The sequence below is a fragment of the Lutjanus erythropterus genome, chromosome 10 (genome assembly GCF_056507025.1).
Source record: "Lutjanus erythropterus isolate fLutEry1 chromosome 10, fLutEry1.hap2, whole genome shotgun sequence".
Taxonomy (NCBI): Eukaryota; Metazoa; Chordata; class Actinopteri; order Lutjaniformes; family Lutjanidae; genus Lutjanus; species Lutjanus erythropterus.
Window position 1 is genome coordinate 3,447,059 of NC_139326.1, and position 22,093 is coordinate 3,469,151.

At 38.9% G+C, this 22,093-nt stretch overlaps 2 protein-coding genes across 2 annotated transcripts; both read right to left on the reverse strand.

The window, feature by feature from the left end:
• Positions 1-1,574: 1,574 nt before the first annotated feature.
• LOC146319828 (carnitine O-acetyltransferase) lies at positions 1,575-12,991 on the reverse strand. Its single transcript, XM_084727894.1, has 14 exons — positions 12,827-12,991; positions 9,633-9,902; positions 9,372-9,490; positions 6,692-6,745; positions 6,415-6,580; positions 6,142-6,316; positions 5,032-5,210; positions 4,846-4,946; positions 4,644-4,763; positions 4,429-4,551; positions 3,808-3,943; positions 3,660-3,722; positions 3,419-3,556; positions 1,575-2,044 (listed from the first exon to the last, which is right to left on the reverse strand). Exons 1-14 carry the CDS (start codon positions 12,851-12,853, stop codon positions 1,829-1,831), a joined length of 1,887 nt encoding a protein of 628 aa, XP_084584020.1. The 5' UTR covers positions 12,854-12,991; the 3' UTR covers positions 1,575-1,828.
• Positions 12,992-13,770: 779 nt separating this feature from the next.
• LOC146319829 (immediate early response gene 5-like protein) lies at positions 13,771-14,866 on the reverse strand. The gene has a single exon (XM_084729425.1). It carries the CDS (start codon positions 14,713-14,715, stop codon positions 13,831-13,833), a length of 885 nt encoding a protein of 294 aa, XP_084585551.1. The 5' UTR covers positions 14,716-14,866; the 3' UTR covers positions 13,771-13,830.
• Between the last annotated feature and the right edge of the window lie 7,227 nt (positions 14,867-22,093).

Genomic DNA, 22,093 nt, shown 5'->3' on the forward strand with positions numbered 1-22,093 from the left:
TTTTTGTCAAGTGTGAATGATTTTTTAATGATGACAAAACATCTGTTTCTGAACATGGAGTCTGGTGTCTTTGACAAGACCAAAAGTCTGTTTCTGGTTTAACAAAAAGGTCTGTTTCTGTAGGGATCATTTCCATAATGTTGTCAGACACTTAGAACAACAATCTGAGCCTGTCAGGTTCAATTGTTGTCCCCATTCGTCACTTCAACACAAAAACATGAGAAAACAGAGTCCTAGTTCTCAATTCTTCTGTTATTTTCTGTTGAGTTGAAAGACCAAAGCAGACTTCAGCAAAATTATTATTTTTTGTTTCATGCCAATGTGCTAATTATTTTGACCTGAAATAAAAAAAATCAAACAAGCCAAAAAACAAGTAACATGAGGACAGAATCATTCTGAAAACTGCACCAAGAATTTATAGAAGCCCTGAGAGGCAAATGAAAAAAATATATAGTGATCCATGTTCTAAGTCCAATCTAAATTATCAGTAATTTGCTTTATTGTGCATTATTTAAACGTTTAAATTTTCAAAACCCACACTCCTGGAGGAAACATTAACTAACTTGTTATATCAAGTATACTAGATTTCTTCAAATGTGCTTTATTCTTCTTGTTAAATCTTTGATTCATATGCAAGAGTGCAAATTTCTCAGCTATGGTTATATTAATTGGGTAAACCCAGTGATTCTTTTCTTATTCAGGGACATTATGTTCACTATGGCCAGTGTTAATGTTCCTTAAATTTACAGTGAGAGTCAGTGTGTCTTTGTTTACTGGCTGTTGTGTCTGTTCCTGCAGAGCCACCGTAGTTTAGAAGTCACATGTAGCTACTGCTAGTAGCTGTATGCTCTTTAGCCGTTAAACATTTTAAAAAGCACCAAAACAAGACCACAAAATAACTGCAGCTTAATTAATATGAGGCTGCAGGTGACACTGTATTAAGAAGTTAAAAGCATGAGTTGATATTTGTCTTTAAAATTTTTGTGGGGAGGGCAGGACCTGTACGTAGCAGAGGACTGGAGCCATCGCTCGGAGACAGACAGCTGGAGAAAGCCAGAGCTTCTGGAGGAATAAACATCCCAAGTCATGTTGGATTCTGATCTGATGTACTTTACTTTATGAATTCACACAGCCATACAAAGAGGAGAGACGGGAGGGAACTAATGTTAAGTGTCTTGAATGCACAGTTCAGTCAGAGAGTTTTTATTTGTTGGCAAACATGTCAGTAGATTTCCTCATAGTTTCTTAGTGCTCTTTTTTCATTACAAATGATTTTTTATTTAGTTATCATCTTGTTTTCATCACTGAAAAACACTGTTGGTTAAAACTTATTAGTCAACAAAAATTACACAATCCTGGCAAAACTTTTTTTCACCTTGCAAACGTTTTTTCCCACCTGTTTCTCAGATGAAAAAAACATCAGGAACTTAGAAAGATTACTGTGGTAAAACCTTTTCTTCACCTGTTTTTAGATCAGACTTGGAAAGTGGATCATCATTCTATTTCTCTCACTGGCCTCTCTGGGCTTCCATAGAAACCACTACAGTATAGAAAAATAAAATAAAATCAGCAAATTCTGTTCATTTAAATTGTCTATATTTAACACAATATATTAAAATATAGAATTTCCATCGTCACAAAGGCAGTGTACCGACAGTCACACCCACTATCCTTCAGTAACAGGTTCCCCTTCACTTCCAGCACACTCAGTACATTGTGCGTCTGTGTCAGCATGGCGTTCTGCCAGCGTCTCCCGCACCGTTTCAGTTCCAGCTCCCGTCCTCGGCCGCGGTGGGACACCGACACCGAGCCAGGCCCCTGTGTAGGATCACTGCTTGGCTGTAGCTGCGTCTTCCAGAAGAGCTCTCATGTCCAACAGAGCGTCCTCCACAGCCTGGGCAAACTTGGCAGCGTTGGTCTCCTCGCAGCTGTTGAAGGCCGTGATGGCGATGTTGATGTGCTCATCCATGGGATTGTAACACACTCCGTAGCCATCTGGCACCATTGGACCAAAGCACATCACACAGTCTGTCTTGGAGCCAACCTGGACACGGAGATGGTAGAGATGAGGGCAAATACACAAACAAACAAAACATGACGACAAATAATCATCTGCTCAGGAAATAATAGACTGTTTATTTTCTTAAAGGGATAGTTTGGATTATTTGAGGCAGGGTTGTATGAGGTACTTATTAACACTCAGTCAGTGGCGCCATCTATGGGTGGGCATTGCGTTTTATGCCCCCTCCAAAGTGAAGGATGCAAAAATGAAACACCCCTCAACATTCTGAGGCAAAGCAGGAAAAAAGCACAGTTGTAAAATCGCTATAGACTAATACATTTCACTGCTGTTTGAAAGGACCACAAGTAAAGTCATAGTTGTCATTTGCTTTATTATTCCTAATATTTAATTTACATGATGAGGCACAGTGTGTGTCTTGTGTTACTGGCACTTTAATTCATTTATTAAAAAGCACAAAGTGGCGTGAATTCAAACACTTCTGCCAATTAATGCATCTGAATACAACACAATGTCTGCCACCAGCTTCATGTGGAAATACTCCAAAGGATTAAACAATGACGATGCAAAGTGTGAGCTGTGCTCTAGTGAGGGATAAAATGTGCTGGATTCAGGTTTGCTGCAATATTTGGGATCTCAGACAAACTCTAAGTTAAGGCCCAAAATCTGCAAGAACACCGGACTCATACTTCATCCACAACACTTGGCAGCATATGATGAATTTACCTGCAACAACTGGCCGCCAAAATGTGTCTCTCACAGAAAGACGACCAAAATCTCCTGAGGAATCCATCTGAAATCTCACACCACGTAAGTGAGAGATTTGCTTTTTAACTTAAATTGATCATTAACTTTATTAGGCTGTTTATATCAAACACACACAGAGGAAAATTTCCGTTGGAGACGCAGCAGCCTCTGAACGCAAAGAGAATATGGAATCTGTCTCACCTCAGTAGAATGACTGTGAAAACACCAAATAACTTGTTTTACTGAATTACATTTGTTTATAATACAAAGAATTATAAAATATCACTTCACTGAGGCTGTTCAGACAGACAGCAACAGATCACAGGCAGTAAACTTTACATTTCATCCTTGCAGCTGTAACAAAGGTCACGCTGCATGCGCCATGTGCACTTTATATTCTGACCATTTCAATGTTGATTAATGCCACCAGTTAATACACTGCATGACTGACTACAGTAGATGGCAGTCACCAAACCCCAAGCAAGCAAAAGGTATTTTAGCCACTTAAAAAGGGTCCACTTAAAAAATCTATATCTGTTAAAGTGTAAAATATTTCCACCACTTCACTTGCTGTCTGACATCTAATCTACTGACTACCTCATACAACCCCATATCAAATAAACAGAACTGTCCCTTTAAATGCAAACATACCTGGCTGGTAGAGAGATTATAATGGTGGGCAACAGCAAAAGAGGTATCCATGAATATCTCAGGCATGGAGGTCAGGTCTTCAATACTCAGCATCTTCAGCCCGAGCAGGTGTCGGTCTATGGCCTGTCCGTGAATCGCCTAAAACAGAAAAGTTCAACATGAAGAACTGAGATAAATCAGATACTGTTAGAAAAATGTAAGACTTTTTATAAATATAGATACAAACAGCAGTCACACTCACATCGTACGTGTTGTCTTTGTGTGTCTGAATGGCCTTCTGCAGCAGCTCCAGCCTCTCTGTGTTCTGTTGGGAACATTTACTGCTCAGTCAGACGGCTCACAAACCTTAAACTGAACATTTACTGTCAAACTCCAGAGGTTTAAAGTACCTGTTTCGCCGGGTCTTGCATTGCCTGGACAAACTGTAGTGACTCTGCAGTAGCTGCGCGGATCACATCTGTTCGGCCGTATTTGAACATTCGTAACGATGCGCTCTCATAGGTGGAGCAGCAAAAACTGTACATCCTGAAAATCGAAAGCAGCACACAGGACATGTGATCTAACACACCTGAAGGGACAGTTTGGATTGTTCTATGACCTACAGTAGACGGTGGTTGGTAGGTTTGCACAGAATAAGGAAAATCAATGAAGTGATTTTTATTTCAATAAATAAACAAATATTGACTTGAAATGTATGGGTCCTCTTGTAGACCAGGGTTCTGATCCAGACATTCGCTGTGTGTCTTCCCCTCGCTCTCACTTTCCCCTTTCCTGTCCATCTTAGACTGTCCTGTCCAGTAAATGCATAAAAGCCCCCAAAAAAACTAAAGAAAAGAAAATGCATGCATAATGTGTACAACTTTAGTATTTAATTGTTAACAAATGCCCTCCCATTTTAAACAATGGCCACTCGAGCATAGATTTCTGAGTTTACGAGGTGCACCTGAATGCATCTTGAAGTGTCTGTCCCTGTCCAGCATAATGTTTGGCTATGAAAATGGATTTCCTACCTGAAGTAGGCGAGTTGAAGAGCCGTCTGCACAAAGGCATCTGGACTGAGCTTATGTTGCTTTGGAACATTTTTTCCATAATGTGAGAACATGAGAACCTTCACATCTAAGTCATGAACCATTCTGATAGAACACAGAGAAGAAGGGAGTTAATCTAAATGACATCAAAGCTGAGAGAACAATAATAATAATAACCGTAACTGCAGGTTACATACATGTTCATATTCTGTTTGGCTTTCTCGATGTCTCTCTTGACCTCGGGTGTGATGTTAAAACGCAGTTTCTGAGGCATGGCCAGGGGAACCATGGGAGAGCGAACGGTTTCACTTCTCCGCCTGTTCAGAAAATGTGAAACAGTGAATTTGAATTCATTTGAAAACATGAAAAATGCTCATCTAAAAATGGAGAGAAACTTACATGTAATTAACAACGTAATCAATGAGAAACACGATGGGTGGACCCTCAGCAGGAGCGTGTTCGTACACGAGTCCACATGTTCCGTCTTCACCAACGATGAACTGAGGATCAGTTTCAAGTACAGTCAAATTCTCAACCATTATCACGGCACGGTTTATTATTTTAAATATAAAGTGCCAAACTGACCTGTAACGTCTTGTCAAACCAGCGGTTGCCGCTGTTCCATCGAGCTCCTCCTCCGTGCAGCATCTGAGCAGCCACGCGGCTCGGATACAACTCATCCGACACGCGCGGCATCGGAGCGTCCAAACAAACCGTGAAGATACTTTTCTGGATGGCACGGACTGACTCCTTGTTTGTCTTATCTGAGGAGGAATAAAGTCATGTTTTCCAAAAAATATTTTCTCTCAGATACTTGGCGTTTTTACACTGGCTACTTAAAGGTGCAATATGTTAGACTGTGAAGTAATTTACATGTATTTATAGCTTTGAATTGAAAAGTAAATTTTAAAAAAGAGACTTTCCTGGACTTCCTTGGTCACCTGTAAATGATTTTTGCATAAACAGGGTTTTTGCAGAATTCAGCAAGTTAAATTTTAGTGTTTGCATCCATACTGGCAAAATAGTATAAGCAGTTTGCATGAGCAGTTACTGGTTCAATGTTGGTTTACTGTTGTGGTTGCTACAGTGTGATCAATACAGTTTTTTGCAAAAAAAAAAAAACATTTATAAGCCCAACTGAACTTAAATCAATTTTTAAGACTTGTCAAAACTGTATTTAAGAATTTTTAGAGCATAAAATTCAGATTAGAATGGATTTTGATTGGATTTTCATGATGAATGCAGATTGTATCTTGGAAAAAATATTAGCATCTTTAACTCTGAGGATTCTAAGAGAAAAGCTGTTTCTGTTTTTCTACTGCCATGTTTCTGTTCCTTGCGGAAACTCGTTCATGATAATATATTTGGTCCAAACAGAGAGAAACGATCAGATTAAGCAGTTAGATGGTTATTATTTTCCTTTTGAACAGATTATAAAAGGATTAACACCAACCCTCTCGATCAGAATGAAAAATCATTCCAATCCAGTCGGATCTGATCAGTCTCTTTGGATTGAGGTGTTTACATGAGGCACCTTTATTCTGGGCTGTTAATCTGATTATTTAGGGCCCATGTAAACACAGCCGGTGCTCATTTCAGCGTTGAGTCTTGTGTGCGTAACATCACTGTTTTGTCCAGTGCCAATGGGATGCTGAAAATTCCACACCTTTAAGATTCAGTCTGGACTCTGCTCACCTTTAATCAGGTTGTTATAGGCTTTCCCCCAGGTGTTGCGGTGCTGTGATGTGAGGATGCCAATTGGCTCCTTGTTAGTCTGCAAAGAGGAGTTCCAGATCTTCTCCAGCTGCATGTACAGCTGGTCGACTGTCAGCGGGGTGCCGTCGCTGTTGTACACATCTAAGACGAAGAACTGCGAGGGAGAAGTGGGGTCAGAATGATTTAACCACAGTATTTCTTTAACCGTTGCTCCAATGATAACAAGAAGAACAGCAGCGCCATCTAAAGTACCTGGAAGTTGTGGACCACAGTGATGTGAGTGGGGGGCGTTTTCCCGATGGTGTGATTTACTACAGTGTCTCTCTTTGGACCGGGGATGCGGCAGGAGGAAAGGATTTGGTAATACTGGTCCATGCACAGCGGCTTCCCACTCAGATACTCTACAGGCAGCGTCTCACTGCGACACAGCAACTGACATTAGCCATTTGAAGTTTTATAAACCAAACTGAAGTCATGATGATAATGAGCTTTCTGTTGTCATCTCTGCATTAGTTTCAGGCAAACTCACGTGTCAATCATTTTTTTAAAGTCCAAAACTCCTGCGATCAGTTTGGCAGCAAACCTGCACAGAAGACGAACATATGATGATTATATGGTTTGTTTGGCATTAAAGGGATAGTTCAGATTTTTTGAAGAGTGGTTGTATGAGCTACTTACCCACAGTCAGTGTATTACCTACAGTAGATAGCGGTTGACGTATCCCCAGTTTGGAGAAGCAGCCAGAGTACTGGAGTAAGAAGCTAAGTAATGCACTGCTGTGGACAGGGTCAGCAGCAAAATGCGTTTTAGCCACTGAAAAATGCTGTCAGACAGCCTTTTCTGATGAGACACCATCATTATATAATCCAAATATCACTCTCTCCAATGCCACAAGACTCAGGAGAACACAGGAGTTGCTGGTCTACCGCTGCTTCAATCCGTTTACTTGTGTTATTTTATGTTATTGAGTGACTTTGGTTTTTTAGATGGTTAGTTTGGATTTTGACTCAGAAGGCTACAGTGCAATTATAAAATGACTGCATTGATCTTATACATATACATTTTTTTTTCTCATTGTGCAGCTACTTGCTTTTGAAATACAGCATATTTATAATGAATGAAGATTACATTTGCCAACATATTTCCAAGCATCACAAAGCACCAACAAGAAAGTAAACCGTCCCGCCCAGTTCTGCTAAACTGTTACAGCTGATCATAATCATGAGAGCTGACTTTTCTGCATCAATACATAATCTTTCAAGAGGGAATCAAATACACATTTTTTCCCCTCACCTCTGGCAATAACACAAACAAACTGACTGATTGAGGCAGCGGCAGACCAGCAGCTCCTGTGTTCTGGTCGTAAAATTAATGTTTTTGCCAATGGAGTCCAGTTGCTTTGGGTAGAACGATATTTGACTTGTATAACAAGGATTTCCTATCAGAAAAAGCCGTCTGACAGCACGGTAGAGTGGTGAAAATATTCTAAATATAGCATATGCTTAATCTAATATTGATTTTTTTTTAGGTGGCTAAAATCTGTTTATCCACAGCAGTACAGCTTCCTACACTGGTACTCTGCTGCTTCTCCAAACTGTGGGCGTGTCGACCGCCATCTACTGTAGGTAAAAGGGTTGCAAATTTTGTAAATTTTCCTCAACCGATACTTGAATGTGTTAGCAATCAATAATAATTAATAAGATCTAAGTTTGAGTTTTATTTAAACAACTGTAGTGCCACATTTGTTATGTGAAACATTATTTTATGAACCACAAACAATTTAAACAAAGGCTCTCGCTCAAAACTGCTGTCTGAACTATCCCTTTAATACTGCAAAGCCACTGTGCATGAGACGGGTGCACAGACACAGACTTCTGTTATCAGTAATCAGGTCTAAATGGAGACATTTACAAGCAAATGTTGTTCTATATCAGTGAGCTGTACTGCACACCTCTGACACTGGCCTCACTGGTGTTCACTGCATATCCCATGGGTCACAGTAGTCAAAAACAGCTGAGCGATGCTATGAGCAGCCAGAGGGCTTTAAATAGCCAGCGTGTGGAGGGAAGCCTGCACAAAGGTCGGCTCCAAACTCCTGCTTCATGTGAGCCTGTTTATACTGAACTTCAGCACAATGACAATCACTTTTAGAAACTACTTTATGAGTTAGGAGTGTGACAATTTCAATTTTAAAGCCAAAATCAAAATTTCAAATTAATTGACTATCAACTGATTATTAAATTATTCGCCAACTATTTTGATAGCCAATTAATCAGATGGAATTTTTTTAAAGATAAAAAGTCAAAATTCTCTCATTTCAGCTTCATAAATGTGAATATTTTCTGGTTTCTTTGCTCCTCTGACAGCATACCACTGAATGTGAATATCTTTATCACAAGACAAAACAAAAACATTCGACAGACATTCGATGACATCATCATGATTAACATTTTTTTTTTGCCATTATTGCCACTGTTACATTTGATAGGAAAACAGCTATTAATTGTGAAAATAATCAACTATGAAAATAATCATTGGTTGCAGCTCTATTTATGAGAGTTACACAATTAAAGGACCAGAGCGTCGGATATACATGAATCTATTGGCAGAATTTGGCAGGACTGGAGTCAAATATTCACAAGTATGTTTTGATCAAAAGAGAAAATTAGTTGCCAACTACGTTCAAAGATGATTAGTCATTTCAGTCATTTTTCAAGGTAAAATGTCAAATATTTGCTGGTTGCAGCTTCTTAAATGTCAGGATGTGATGTTTTACTTTGTCATTTATGACAGTAGATGAAGAGATTTTGGGTTTTGGAGTGTTGGTCTGTTGGACAAAAGTAGGAATTTGAAGACGCTGCAGTTCTGAGAAATTGCGATGAGCATTTTTCTTTTTAACATTTTATAGACTTAAGGCCTATTCACTCATGCACAAATTAAAGGGCATGGCAAGAAATTTGGGTCAGTTATTGGCGTCGGGTTCAACTTTGGTGATCTTTGAGTGGGCGGAGTCTTGAGGCACAACTGCAACCAACAGTGAAGACATTCGCTTTGGTAGGCGATGGCCATTTATGTTCGTGTAACTGCGCTCTTAACAAAGTGATTCTCACAGTGTGGCCTTGCAGTCCTCTGGTGGGCCATGACAGTACTGCAGCTAACCTGCGAGAGGTCCTAGTTTTTAATGTGCATGCTGGATGCTGGTTTCTCACCTCATCTGTCCTTGTCGATCGTGGAAGTGCATCCGAGGCAGGACAACCCCAGGGCTGGTGTAGACCGCCACCGGCATACGGCAATCGAGATAGGCAGACTGCATCCACCATTCTGACAGCTACATAAACGCAGCAGGAATCAGAGAGCAGGATATAATATGATTCTACATATTTCTCAAGTAAAGGTTTAGATTACAGCCGTCAGGACCATAGAGATGTCTAATACACTCAAATATTCATCTAATACTCTCAGGTATCTACCCAGTTGTCTGTCTTGCGCGCCCGTCGCTCCAGGCCTTTCTGCAGCCTCTCCCCGACACCACCCTTGAGGAACTCCTCCACCAGCGTCCGGGTGTGTTCCAGCTCCTCCTCACTCACGATGGGCTCCAGAGCAGCCAGGTACCGCTCACATGTCTGCTTCAAAGGCGGGACAGGCAGCTTAGGTAAACCCTCCTGGTGCACCAGGGACCTCTCTGGGATCTGAGTCACTGGTCTGACCAGACGACACGGTTTCACTACGCCGGGCCGAAGCTGGAAGACATGACGGTCTGAATAAGCACAAACTCCCCTCTGACATCATTTCATTACAGATAATACAGACAAAATATTACCAGGGTTGTTCCAATATCAATACGTACCAATATTTGGTACAGATAGGAATAGATGTTGCTGCAAGAAGTGAGTCAGCATAAAATGATGTAGCAGCAAGCCAAAGTCATGAAGAGATAATTAACACCCTGCTGAGTGCATGTACAGACCAAACAATACCTATAACTGTATTCAATACTGTTCAGCCAGTGAAGCAAAAGCAATTTTGTAAAGCCAGGGAATTCACTTTAAAGACAATGATGGATTATGGATTCTCAAGATTTCTTTTAATATCCGTAAATTTCTGCCAATATATTCCAACTTTCATTCTATATATTCAAGGTTTATTCCACATATTCTTACTTTTATTCTTTATATTTAAGTTTCATTTCATATGTCCAAGTTTCATTCTATATATTATTTATTCCTCATATTGGATGACCTATATGCCAATACTGATATAGACTGATATAGCTGTGATAAGTCAATATCAAAGTGATGATATCGGCTGACCAATATATCCGTCTGGTTCTAATAGGAAATGCCTCCTATACAGCCAACCAATACATCATTTACTAAAAGATCAGAATGTTTTTGCTGTATGTTATTTTAGAGAAAATGTGTATCAAGATAAATATCGAATATCGCAGCACTGCCTAAAAATATCGAGATATTTATAAGCTGTACCGCCAAGCCCTAATTTAATTTGACTGTTGATCTCACTAGTTAAACCAGAGAATTAATTGGATTTAAGAGCTGACGGATGCTGCCTCACAAATCCAGGTGTCAACATGTTGTAAAGATTAAGAGTATGAAATAGTAACCTCAAATATTAAATGACTACGTGCTCATGGGTTCCAGTGGCAGGAACAGGATTTGGTGTTGTGAACAACATTTCAAATTATTTACAAAGTCATATACTTTACAGGAAGATGACTTGTTGGTCTGTGAAAACTGACACCAAAACAACTAAGCAGCACAGTCGTACTATTTGTTTGGACCGTCTGCTGACGAGCTGCCAGCTTATAAATAGAAGGTTGACACAGTTGAAACTTTGGAATGAGAGCTAAAACAAACACACATGAAAGCAAGAAATAAATCTCTGCACTCAAGCTCACTGGTGGTTACTGATATTAAGTTGTTATCTGACATAATGGTGATAAGATTGGAAAATAAATCTGAAGGAAAGCCAATCAGATTTAACATTAATGTTTATGCAAAAAAGGAAAAGTTCACACAAAAATCATATTAAAATACATATCTTTCCCCTAGATAGTTTTGCTGTGAGTTGAGAGTTTTGAAGATATCAGCTGTAGAAACGTCTGCCTTCTCTCTAATATAATATATTTGAAAAATCCAACAGCTATGTCTCTTTCCAGAAAGATGCTTGTGCTCATATCAGTGCAGGATGTAAACATGATAAACATTAATGGCGTCCTCCTCCAGAGACGTTGCTGTTGAGTTTTTGAATTTATCAATTATTTTTGCAGAGAAGGTGGACATCTCTGCAGCTGATATCTCCAAAACACCAAACCCATCTAAATGGATGAATAGCAATACAGGCCGGGCTGAAAACTAGCACCAAATGATGATAAAATATGAAGGGGCTGGTAGATCTGCTTTCATTTATCTCAAACACACTATAGCTGAGTGCAAAATCCACATTAAAGGAGCTACATTTTTTTTGATAAAGGAAAAATATGTGACAAAATAGCATTATAATGAAGTACTGTAGTCACATTATCATGATTTGTAAAGGTATGTAATAATCTTGTCAATTAAAAAAAAACTGAGATGCAAAAATGCTCATTCCCACTAATCATGAATCATATCACAATACCTGTCAAAATAACTGCAATATGATTTTGTTTCACCACATCATAGTGCCCTATTCACTCACCAGCCTAAGAAAACAAAAACAAAAACAAAAGTAATCCATGTGCCATTTGGCCAGTGGAGAAAAAAGTAATGACCCAACATTAGATGGCCAGACTCTGGTGTAGAACTGGGAGGGACTCAAGGACTCAAAAGTCCTGCATACATTTATAATGTCCTTCGTCACTGTTATGTCTCTGGTATGGAATCAGTCTGCACTTCATCTCATCATTTTTATTGCTGTATCTCTCTGCGTGTGCTATTGTGGGCTGTTGTTTGGTATTCCTGTCCTGTGTCTTTATTTTTCTTTCTCTCAGGGGTCTGTCTGTTCCAAGTAATGTTAGTATTATTTGTCATATGCATGCTTGTAAATATTTTTCATTTTAAAAAGCTAATAAATTGTTTATCATAAAAATGCACCCTGACTATATTTTTGGGTGAACTGTCCCTCTAAGTAAGAATAAATCCCGAAGCAGAGACATAAAACCTTCAAATTAATGGAAATTACTGTCATTCTTATCACTTCGAATGGAATAATATACAGAACTTCCGGTAGACCTTTTCAAAATAAAATGTTGTTATTGTGTTTTAGTGACTGACAACATCTAATTTAAAGATTAAATCCGTACTGAAATGAACCTCTGTTAGGAATAAAACCACTAGCCCACAATAGTGCTCTTTTCCTGATGTCCTTTCTAGCAGCATGCTCAGTAACAGTTAAGCTAACGTTATGCTAACGGGTAAGCTAGGCTAACGTGCTAAATGTCACAATGCGTGGCTGCTAAAAACTCTCTAAATCAATGCTCCGTCTTTACAGACAGCACACCAGACATTTTGACGGGCTGTAGCGGTGAAACACGAGTTATATTTTAACCTAATATTATGACATTGTTGCTGTCCCGCACAGCGCCCCACCCCCTTCACTGTCAGTCCTAAACGTAACGTTATTACGCACTAAAAAATACATGCAGACCAAAAACCATGAGACTCACCGCCGATCTGACAAAAACAGCCAACATGTTGTCCCACAAACGCGCTGAAGTGTTTGACTGTCCCGGGAATACAGGTGGGAAACCCTCGGGCAGTCATGTCTCAAGGACAAGCACACTGTCTATTCTCAGCCGTCCGCCCCCCTCGGACCCACCAAGGAAAGACAACTGAGACCTCAACAGTAAAAGTCCCGATTTTTTGACTGGAGTTTGGTGCATGCGTACCAAACCACAAAATCTGTCAGCTGCCTTATCTTATCACCCTATTTTTTTTATTAGAAGAAATAATAGAGCCCAGTGTTTCATAAGAACCATTTTTGAATTATTATATTTTAGTTTTAGTCATGGCTGAATCATAAATCATAGATATTATATCACACAAGACTGCTAGAATAATAATAATAAAAAAAAAGTGGAAAAAATACAAGGTCACTATAAATAAACCGCATATATGGAGGCTACATCTATGATAAACCCACTCTTGTGCACAATAAATAAGTGCATGATGATATAAGCAACTATATAAGGAGTCGAAGTTGTAATTTAAAGCCAATACATCAGTCTTTTTTAAATTCTGTTAGTTTTATTGATTAATCAAAGCAGGCCCTGGTATAAATAACACATTTACAGACTCATATGCTGCGTTGATCTGGTGCATGAGGCTGTACAGATCCTTACTGGCCACATGATGGAGCTCGTCCAACATCTTTCCAGAGAAACAGCGTTCACAAGTCATTTCTTCAGGAAACACAAACCAAAGACAGACTCCAGTACCCCCAAATGAATCACCAGTAAAATAAGGTTTAAATGGAAATACAGTTGTTTTATATTAGTGTGAGGGAATGATCAGAAATGTTAATGTGCAAAAGTAGTCCGAAATGGACACGATTGCTCTGTTTTAACCACATTTCATCAACATTTTTCAATAACAGATGAGGAGACAGAGCTGCAGTCGTGTCATGGTTTATTTGAAAGCAATAAAATACAAAGAAAAACAGTCATACAAATCAAAACGCTTCGATTGCTCTGGTCCAGCCGCTGCCTGATAACAGTGTGTGTTTTAAACAAATTGTCTGAGCGGCGAATATTTGCTCAAGGTCCGTCTGCTGCCAACTCACAAACTCAGAGAGTCCACCTGAGCCCAGCACTGAGATCAGGTTGGAGATGTTCGTGCTGTCCAACTGCTCCGAGTCCGAGTGTGAATCATCGTCAGTCCTCATCCTCTTACACGGCACCACCGGCCCAAAGTCCGGCAGGTAAAACTCCGGATCAACAATGTGATAACTTGTGTCCATCTTTCGCTTCTTGCTGCTGTAGCACTGCGCGCCCTGCGGCTGTTTTGACTGCGCGCAACAGTCTGAGTGGAAGTATCCGTTCGTGACTGTAGTCACCACATGCGTGTCCAGGTCCAGGACAGTCTTTTGGTTGGCTTGTGCGTTCGGGATCGGTAACTCCCAGGAGGATTTGTCCGCACAACTCCAACAGGCGTCAGAAACCATGAGGTCAGAGTCACTGTGTGGAACCATTGCGCAGGCTGATGCGTCTTGGTGCGCCACCTCTGCAGGCTGGCCGATGGGCTGGTGCGCTCCGCAGTGCCAAGTGTCCGACTCAACCCCAGTAAAGTTGCAGTAGAAGTCATCGGTCAACTCCGTTAAGCTCCCGGTCAGCTCGAGATATTCGTGCCTCTCGCGGACTGCAGCTACGTCCTCATAGTGATGCGTCCTCTGCGTCTGCGACAAGTTTTTGCTCATGTAAAACTGCCTGGCGTTTCTCAGTACGTACGTTACCAGTAAGTTCTTGTGGAGCTTGATGCCTCCTCTCTGCGTCCTGGAGCTTTGGATTTTCCTCAAAGAAATGGAAATCAGGTTCTGTGCGTCAAATGCACACTCCATCCTCACCCGGGCCGCCCGTTCTCCGCTCTCAGCCTCTCAAATCGTTTGTTTCCACGCTGGAGAAAATATTTATGTGTTTAGCTGAGATTCCCACTCGGTTCGTGTAGACTGTGTCCATAGCGCTCCATGTCTTCCCAGTAAGGGCATGGATTTGCAACTCTCATCTTTCCTTGCCACGCCCTCACGTACACATTGTCCAATGGGAGGGAGGCGGTGCTTCTGTTATACGCAAATATCACTACGAGCCTCATTCAGAATGCACGTAGGAGCTGCATGCTGCATCTCACTAAATGTGTTCAGAGCTGTTTAAAGCTCAGTGCGGACAAAAATCATCAACAGTACTGCCCGTGAAGAGGAAAGTAGAAGAGAACTGAACAGACAGAGAAGAGTAGAATACAGAAGAGTAAAGACTAGAGCAACAGAGCAGACTAGAACATAGAGTTACACAGTGGAAGAGAATAGAAACAGTGGGAGAAAGTAATAGAAATGAGGAGAGTAACAGACTAGAGTAGAACAGAGTAAAATAAAGAGAACCAGAATAGAATATAGTGGTTGGTACTTACAATAAAACAGAATAGAATGTAGAAGAGGGCAACTGAATAGAGAGTAACAGAATAGAATAGAATTAAATAGGAATAGTAGAGAGTAACAGAATGGATTAGAACAGAATGTCACAGAGAGTACTAGAATAGAGTAGGCTGTAGTAACTGTAACTGAACTGACCAGAATGGAAAGTACCAGAGAGTAACAGAAAAGATTAGAATAAATAGCAGACAGCACCAGGATAGAACTGAATAGAAAGACAGGAGTGGAATAAAACAGAACAAAGAAGAGAGTGATAGACTAGAACAGAGAAGACTAGAACTGAATGAAGAATAGTGTGGACTAAAGAAATGGAGCAGAATGAAACAGAATAGAAAGAGATGAGTGCAATAGAACAGAAAGTAAGAAGTAATATAATATCTCATAGAATAATAGAATAGAGAGTAATAGAAGACAACATAGTGTGGAGAATATAATATAACAGAATAAAGAACATAAAGCAAGAGAATAGAGTAAATAAAACAGAGTATAAAGAGAGGAATAGAATAGAATAGAGAGTGATACAATAAAATATCCCAGAGAATAATAGAATAGAACATTAAAGAGAGTAAACAAATGGAATAGAGTATACATAGAGGGGTAACAGAAAAGAACATACTAGACTGCTAGAATAGATTAGAATAGAATAAAAAGTGTAGCAGAGAGCAAGACAACAAAACAGAACATCAGATAGTAGCAAGTAATAAAATAGAATAGAACAGAATAGAATAGAATAGAGAACAGAGTAATATGTAAGAGAATAGAATTGAACTGAATGAAGAATAGTAGAGAGTAACACAATAGATGAGAATAGAATATCAAGAGAGTAGTAAAATAGAATAGGATTAAACAGAACAGAGAGTAATAGAATATATTAGAATAGAGAAAATTAAAGAACATATGAGAGTAAATGCATTGATTGAAATGGACTATAGTGTCAACAGAACAGAACACGACAGAACAGAATCTAGTAGAGGGTAATGAAATAGAATATAATAGAATATAGAGTACCTGAATAAAATAGAACATAGAGTAAGACACTCAATAGAAGTGAATGAAGAATAGTAGAGACTAACAGAATAAATTAGAATAGAATATCATAAAGAGTAATAAAATAGAAGGATCAGAAGAGATAGAACAGAATAGAATAGAATGCAACAGAATAGAACACTTCAGAGAGTAATCAAGTAGAATAGAATGTGGGAAAGAATGACAAAATAGAATAGAACATACTGTAATAGAATAGATTAGAATAATCTATAGAGTGGAGAGCAGTAGAACAGAACAGGATAGAACAGAATATATTTGAGAGTAATGGAATAGAATAAAATATAACATAGTAAAGGATGATAGAACAGAATAATAACAATAGAACATAGAGTAATACTTGAACAGAGTAACAGAACAGAAAAAAGAGAAGTAGAATATAACAGAATGTAGAATAGTTGCTGGATATTACAATAGAACAGAATAGAAAGAAACAAAATACAGTAGACCAAAATACCCTCAAGTAATAGAATCTAATAACTAGAATAGAACAGATAACAATACAATGTAACATCATAGAGATTAATAGAATAGAACATTCCACCCAATAGAATAGAGTATGGTAAAGAATAACCAAACAGAACAGATTAGAACATAGAATAGATTAGAATAGACTTTAGAGTGTAGCAGAGAGCAACAGAACAGAGGAGAATTTATAGAGTAATAGAATAGAACACAATATGACACAGAAGACGGTAATAGAATAAAATATAATAGAATATATAGTATTATAGATAAGTAGTAATAGAAGTAACAAAGTAATAGAACAGAATATCAAACTTATTTTTTAATTTACTTTTTGGTAGAAAAATGCAATTTAAACAGCCTCACAGAGCCACTAATGAGAGTAAACAGTAAACTAACCTTAACATCTAGATGAAAACTAGAGTGTAAAATAAAGTGAATCAAGAAAATGGGGTTAAAAAAAAAAAGTGTATTTGGATCAACATTTGAAAAAGTCAACATTTTCCACTTTGCTCAGCTCGTCTGGATGACTGTTCCATGAAGCAGCAGGACCACAGCTCCTGAAGGCAGCCTCACGAACACCGACCAGCAGAGTAAAACACAAAAATAAAAACTGAAGAGAAGCGGAAAATAATAATATTCATACGCAATACTATATAGGCCCAATTCTGTACTAGACTATATTATTATATACCATACTTTACTATTCTGTTACTGTGTTATGTAACAAATATCTCCTCAAAAGCCAAATTAAATACGCTCGCATATACATGCAGTACATAGGTTTAATGCACACACATGCAGTAAATTATGAATGTAGTGTGGAGCTGACAGTGATGTCATTAGGACCGCCTCTGATAATAGAAATATTGTCGCTGCACTCAGATGTGTGAGGTAGACACTCTTTGTAGAGAGATTATCTGTCATCCGTGCCCCACATCTGTTTGTGTGTACACACGCAGATGGCTGACATCATACCGAACACCTGGATACGACTTTGATTTCCTGCCAAATACGTGAATCAGGAGGACAGCCACTATTATGGTTATCATGCTCTGATAATAGTGTAAATTGGAGTCTGACATGTGTGCTCTCTCTGGAATATAGTTTAGATGCGCAGAGCAGATTGTATCATGTTTTATGCTACAGTGTGGTATATACAGCGGAGCGTCATGTTTTATGGTAAGGTTCAGTCATTTGCAGGATTGTATAATAATTCTGTAGTAGTCCTGAATAGATTAGTTTAATTTCTGGAGCCTTTAAATGTTAAAGGGATAGTTTGGATTATTTGGAGTGGGGCCCCCAGTTTGGAGCAGATCGAGGCAGCGACTCAGCAACAACTGCTGTCAGATGTAACGAAGTTCTTATGACCTGTCAAGCTGTTATAGAAACACTGAATCACCAATCCTTGATTTTTTAGTACTAAAATCTGAAAAAGCTGTGGACGTCATGACATCAGACGCACAATACAGAGAAACCAAACTCGCACAGTTTTACTGAAACAAGAAGAGCAGGTTGAGGGAACGGGAACTAATGTCAAGTCATCCACAAATGTACAGACTGTCGTCACTAGATCAGACAGCTGAGACTCACTCAAAACTTTACTTCAGTTACTAATGAAATACACTTTTTGCCCGTGACATTGTATGGTATAGTGTTGTAGGGTGAAAGTGACTTTAAGAGCAAAATATATCTTTGACTTGCTGTGTTTCAGAATCAGTTTTATTGGCCAAGTATATGTGGAACCTGACTCTGTTTTTTTTTTATTTCTCTACATAGAAATCTAGGATGCTCTATAATATCTGCACGTCATCAGTATTTGCTGATAAAAGCTTTAAACAGAAATATTGGTATCAGCCCAAAATGACCGTTTCTGCTGATGTGATGAGATGACGCTTTAATTATGCTCATGTGATGTGAGTATGTCTGCAGTGTGGAGTTTTTTTGCAATGATTGCTCAGCGTTAGTCATGGTAGGAGAAACCTTTTTGCATTCCTTTAACAGTTTTTAAACGACTTTAAGGATTGTGCAGCCACATAATGGACTCCAATGTTGAGTTAATTTAGGCTGTTACTAAATTTAAGAAACAGTCTGTAAAGCATATGTTCTAATTTAGCTTCATTAACTCAACAGTGTGAAAAAAATTGTGTGAGTACAGTATTTCTATTTATATTCTTTCAGTTGGCTTTAATTGCTGTAGCCTCTGTCCACAGGGATCATGAATGCATCATATATTTATTAACTAGTTTTGCACCTTGTGAAATAGGACGGATTTGCCCTGGTTGTGGATTTAGTCAGGACCGTCTCAAGAAAAGCATCATCCAAGGATGAATTTTGCAGTATTGTTTAAAGAAATGTTGCATAAAAATAAGAATGACATGGAGTAGTTTTCTTATTTTGCCCAGTGAATGTGTACATTCTTGGAAAGAACTGTGTTTTCTACATCTGCCAGTGGACCATAACGATAAGAGTTGGCATAATATGTTAATTCACCTCAGGAGAGACTTGATGTTCTACGCAATTATGTTGATCAGCAATCTGCAAAAAATAGGAAAATATCTGCATATTGGATACCAGCAAAAATCCAATATTGACCATCCTTGGTAGCCTGTAGGTAATAGGATTGATAAAGAATATATTACAGGTATATGTTAAAGTTTAATCGGGTGAAAGTGTCATATAGGGCAAAATATCAGGGAACATTTTGCTGTGTTTGGAGGACTTGAATCAGCTTTATTGACCAAGTATGTGAACACATACAGGGAACTTGTATGTTTGGTTTTTTTTTACATTACTCTCAATATATTTGCACATGAACAGTCACAACAGCTAAAAACAAGAGCTACAAAGCTGTACAAATAAAGGTAAAGTGCAGACGAGTAACTGTGTGAAAATACAGTGAACATTACAGTTAATGCAAAATAAAATAAATATTGGATGGATATACATGGAGTGGATCATTTACAGTATAAGGATCCTTTTCCAATGATCACAAAACATTTGTAATTGTTATCACAACTTAAATAGACAAAAACTAAATACTCAGGTTTGTATATCATGACTGTATCCTAAACCGCCTACAACACTAACTGTACATGCTAATGAGGCCAAAAGGTAGCATGTAGTATGCAAATAAAAGCAAAACATGCAGTGTGCTAAAAATACCTGTATGTCTCAGACTAGTCAACCTTCTGTGTCCCACAATGCAAAGTGCTAGAATAGTCTGTCTTTACTGTGCATGTTCATACTGGGAGGGACAAACACATACATAGATCAGGGCTGTTCAACTTGAATAGCAAGACAGAGATTTTTTTTTTTCAGTAATTTTCCCAGTATAATGTTAATAGATATATTAATCTGAGCCCTCAGGAAGAATGGCAGAAAACTAGCCATGAAGTGACTCACGTTGCCTCTTCAGTTGTGTGTGTTCACTGCACAATAAACAGTCAGTCCATTTGCTCTGAAACTGGTGATTTTCACAATCGACTTTACAACTCTTTGGCTTCAGGAGAGACATTTTGGAGCTTGTTGTTAGCTTAACATGAGTTACTTTGTGGTCCGTCAGCCAAGAGCGCAACGTGAGGCGTGTGCTATGGTTAGCGAGGTACGCTGAGTCTAAAGTCTGAGTTTTCAACGAAGCTGTCTCTCTTTTAACCTGGCTAGATCACCATGGTAACTGATGCTGAACTCATCACCTGGTCAGGAGCAGGTTGTGGTCAGAGTTTCAGATAAAATCTGCTGTAAAAGCATCTCTCTTTCACTGGTTCTTTCCCTGATGATGTTCTTTGAGTTATATAGATTATAAAAGACATCATATATACAAAGTTGCTCATAAATTCACAGAATAAAACCGTATGATCACGGGATATTGCAGCTCAGAACACAGATTAGAAAACTGGAAAATATCAGTAACATTCATTTTACTTTGATTTGGCCAAAAACTAAAGTGAGGCTCCTTTATACTGGGACAGTGTGACGCCGACAGCATCGTGTTTAAATCTGCTTTATAAAGTTTCATATGCAGTTGTCATGTTAGAAATAAACGGGAGGCATTGAGAACTCATTAGGTTGATCAGTAGTTTTCAGTCATCTGCCATCTTATTTGCAGCAATGGAGCTGTTTTTTGCTGTAATGTATGTGTATATATATATACATATATATATATTTTAAATATTGTCCATAGCTCTGCTCATCTTAACTGAAGCGGGCGGCAATGAAGGCTCAAATGACGCAGCAAACGCCCCTTTTTATGTCACCACACGCAGAGCCTGAAGAAGAAAGCCTGAGTTAACAAAGAAAGTTTTAGGTTTTTGCTGAGTCAGCTCATGCAAAGAAAGCCTAGGCTGTGTTAAGCTTCCTTCGTAGTCACACAATCCCTCAGGTGTGAAGCAGGTGTAATCCTGCTGCAGCCAATCACAGCACTGCTGTAAATAATTTAAATAAGGAAGACCAAAAACATCCAGATGAAGGGACAGTAACATCACTGTGGTCTGGAACAGTCACAACAACCGGCCATTGTTGAAATGACACACTGTGGTGGTGGTTTGTTTGCCATCAGCTGTGCTATTGTTTACTTCCGCCTCCAAAAACTGGAAGCCGGTTAAGCCTGGTCCAGCATGCTGCAAAATAAATTGAATTAACAGTTTCATATTACTGGGAGAAACTGTCTATAAGCAGTCAGTGTGTAGGAGACCAGGTGGTTAGTGATACAGCCCAGGTTTTGGATGAAATGTTGCATTATGGGTGGCTAAACGGCAGTGCAATGGAGCTGTGAGTGGGGGGAAAAAAAGGGGGTTGGTGCCAAAATGTCACAATGGAAAAAAAAAAAAACTGTATGGAACATTTTATCGAGCATGAGTGGAGAGAAACCACAACCTCCAATCTGTGAGAGACAGAACCAAAGGTCAGACCAAATGTCAAATGGACCGAGGATCAGTTTGAAGACACAGCTATACTTGGACATGCTCGTGTTGGCTCGACTAATCTTACCTGGATCATATGACAGCGAGGGCGCCGCTGGTTACATGTAAAAACACATACAGCATCAGTGGAAAGAATGAAGGTATTTATTCAACCAGTCCTTTATTACTATTGATAATGATCACTTTTATTGTATTTCACTGTGGAGAAATTAATTAGTCATATTAAGGTTAAATTGTGCTGAAAATTGCACAAACATGCTGGCTTAAATCTGAAATTAATTAACAGTTTAATAAACAGCAAATATATATTGTGTAATGTCAATCAGTGTTTCCCGATATTCAGTTTACTGTCATAGAGAAGT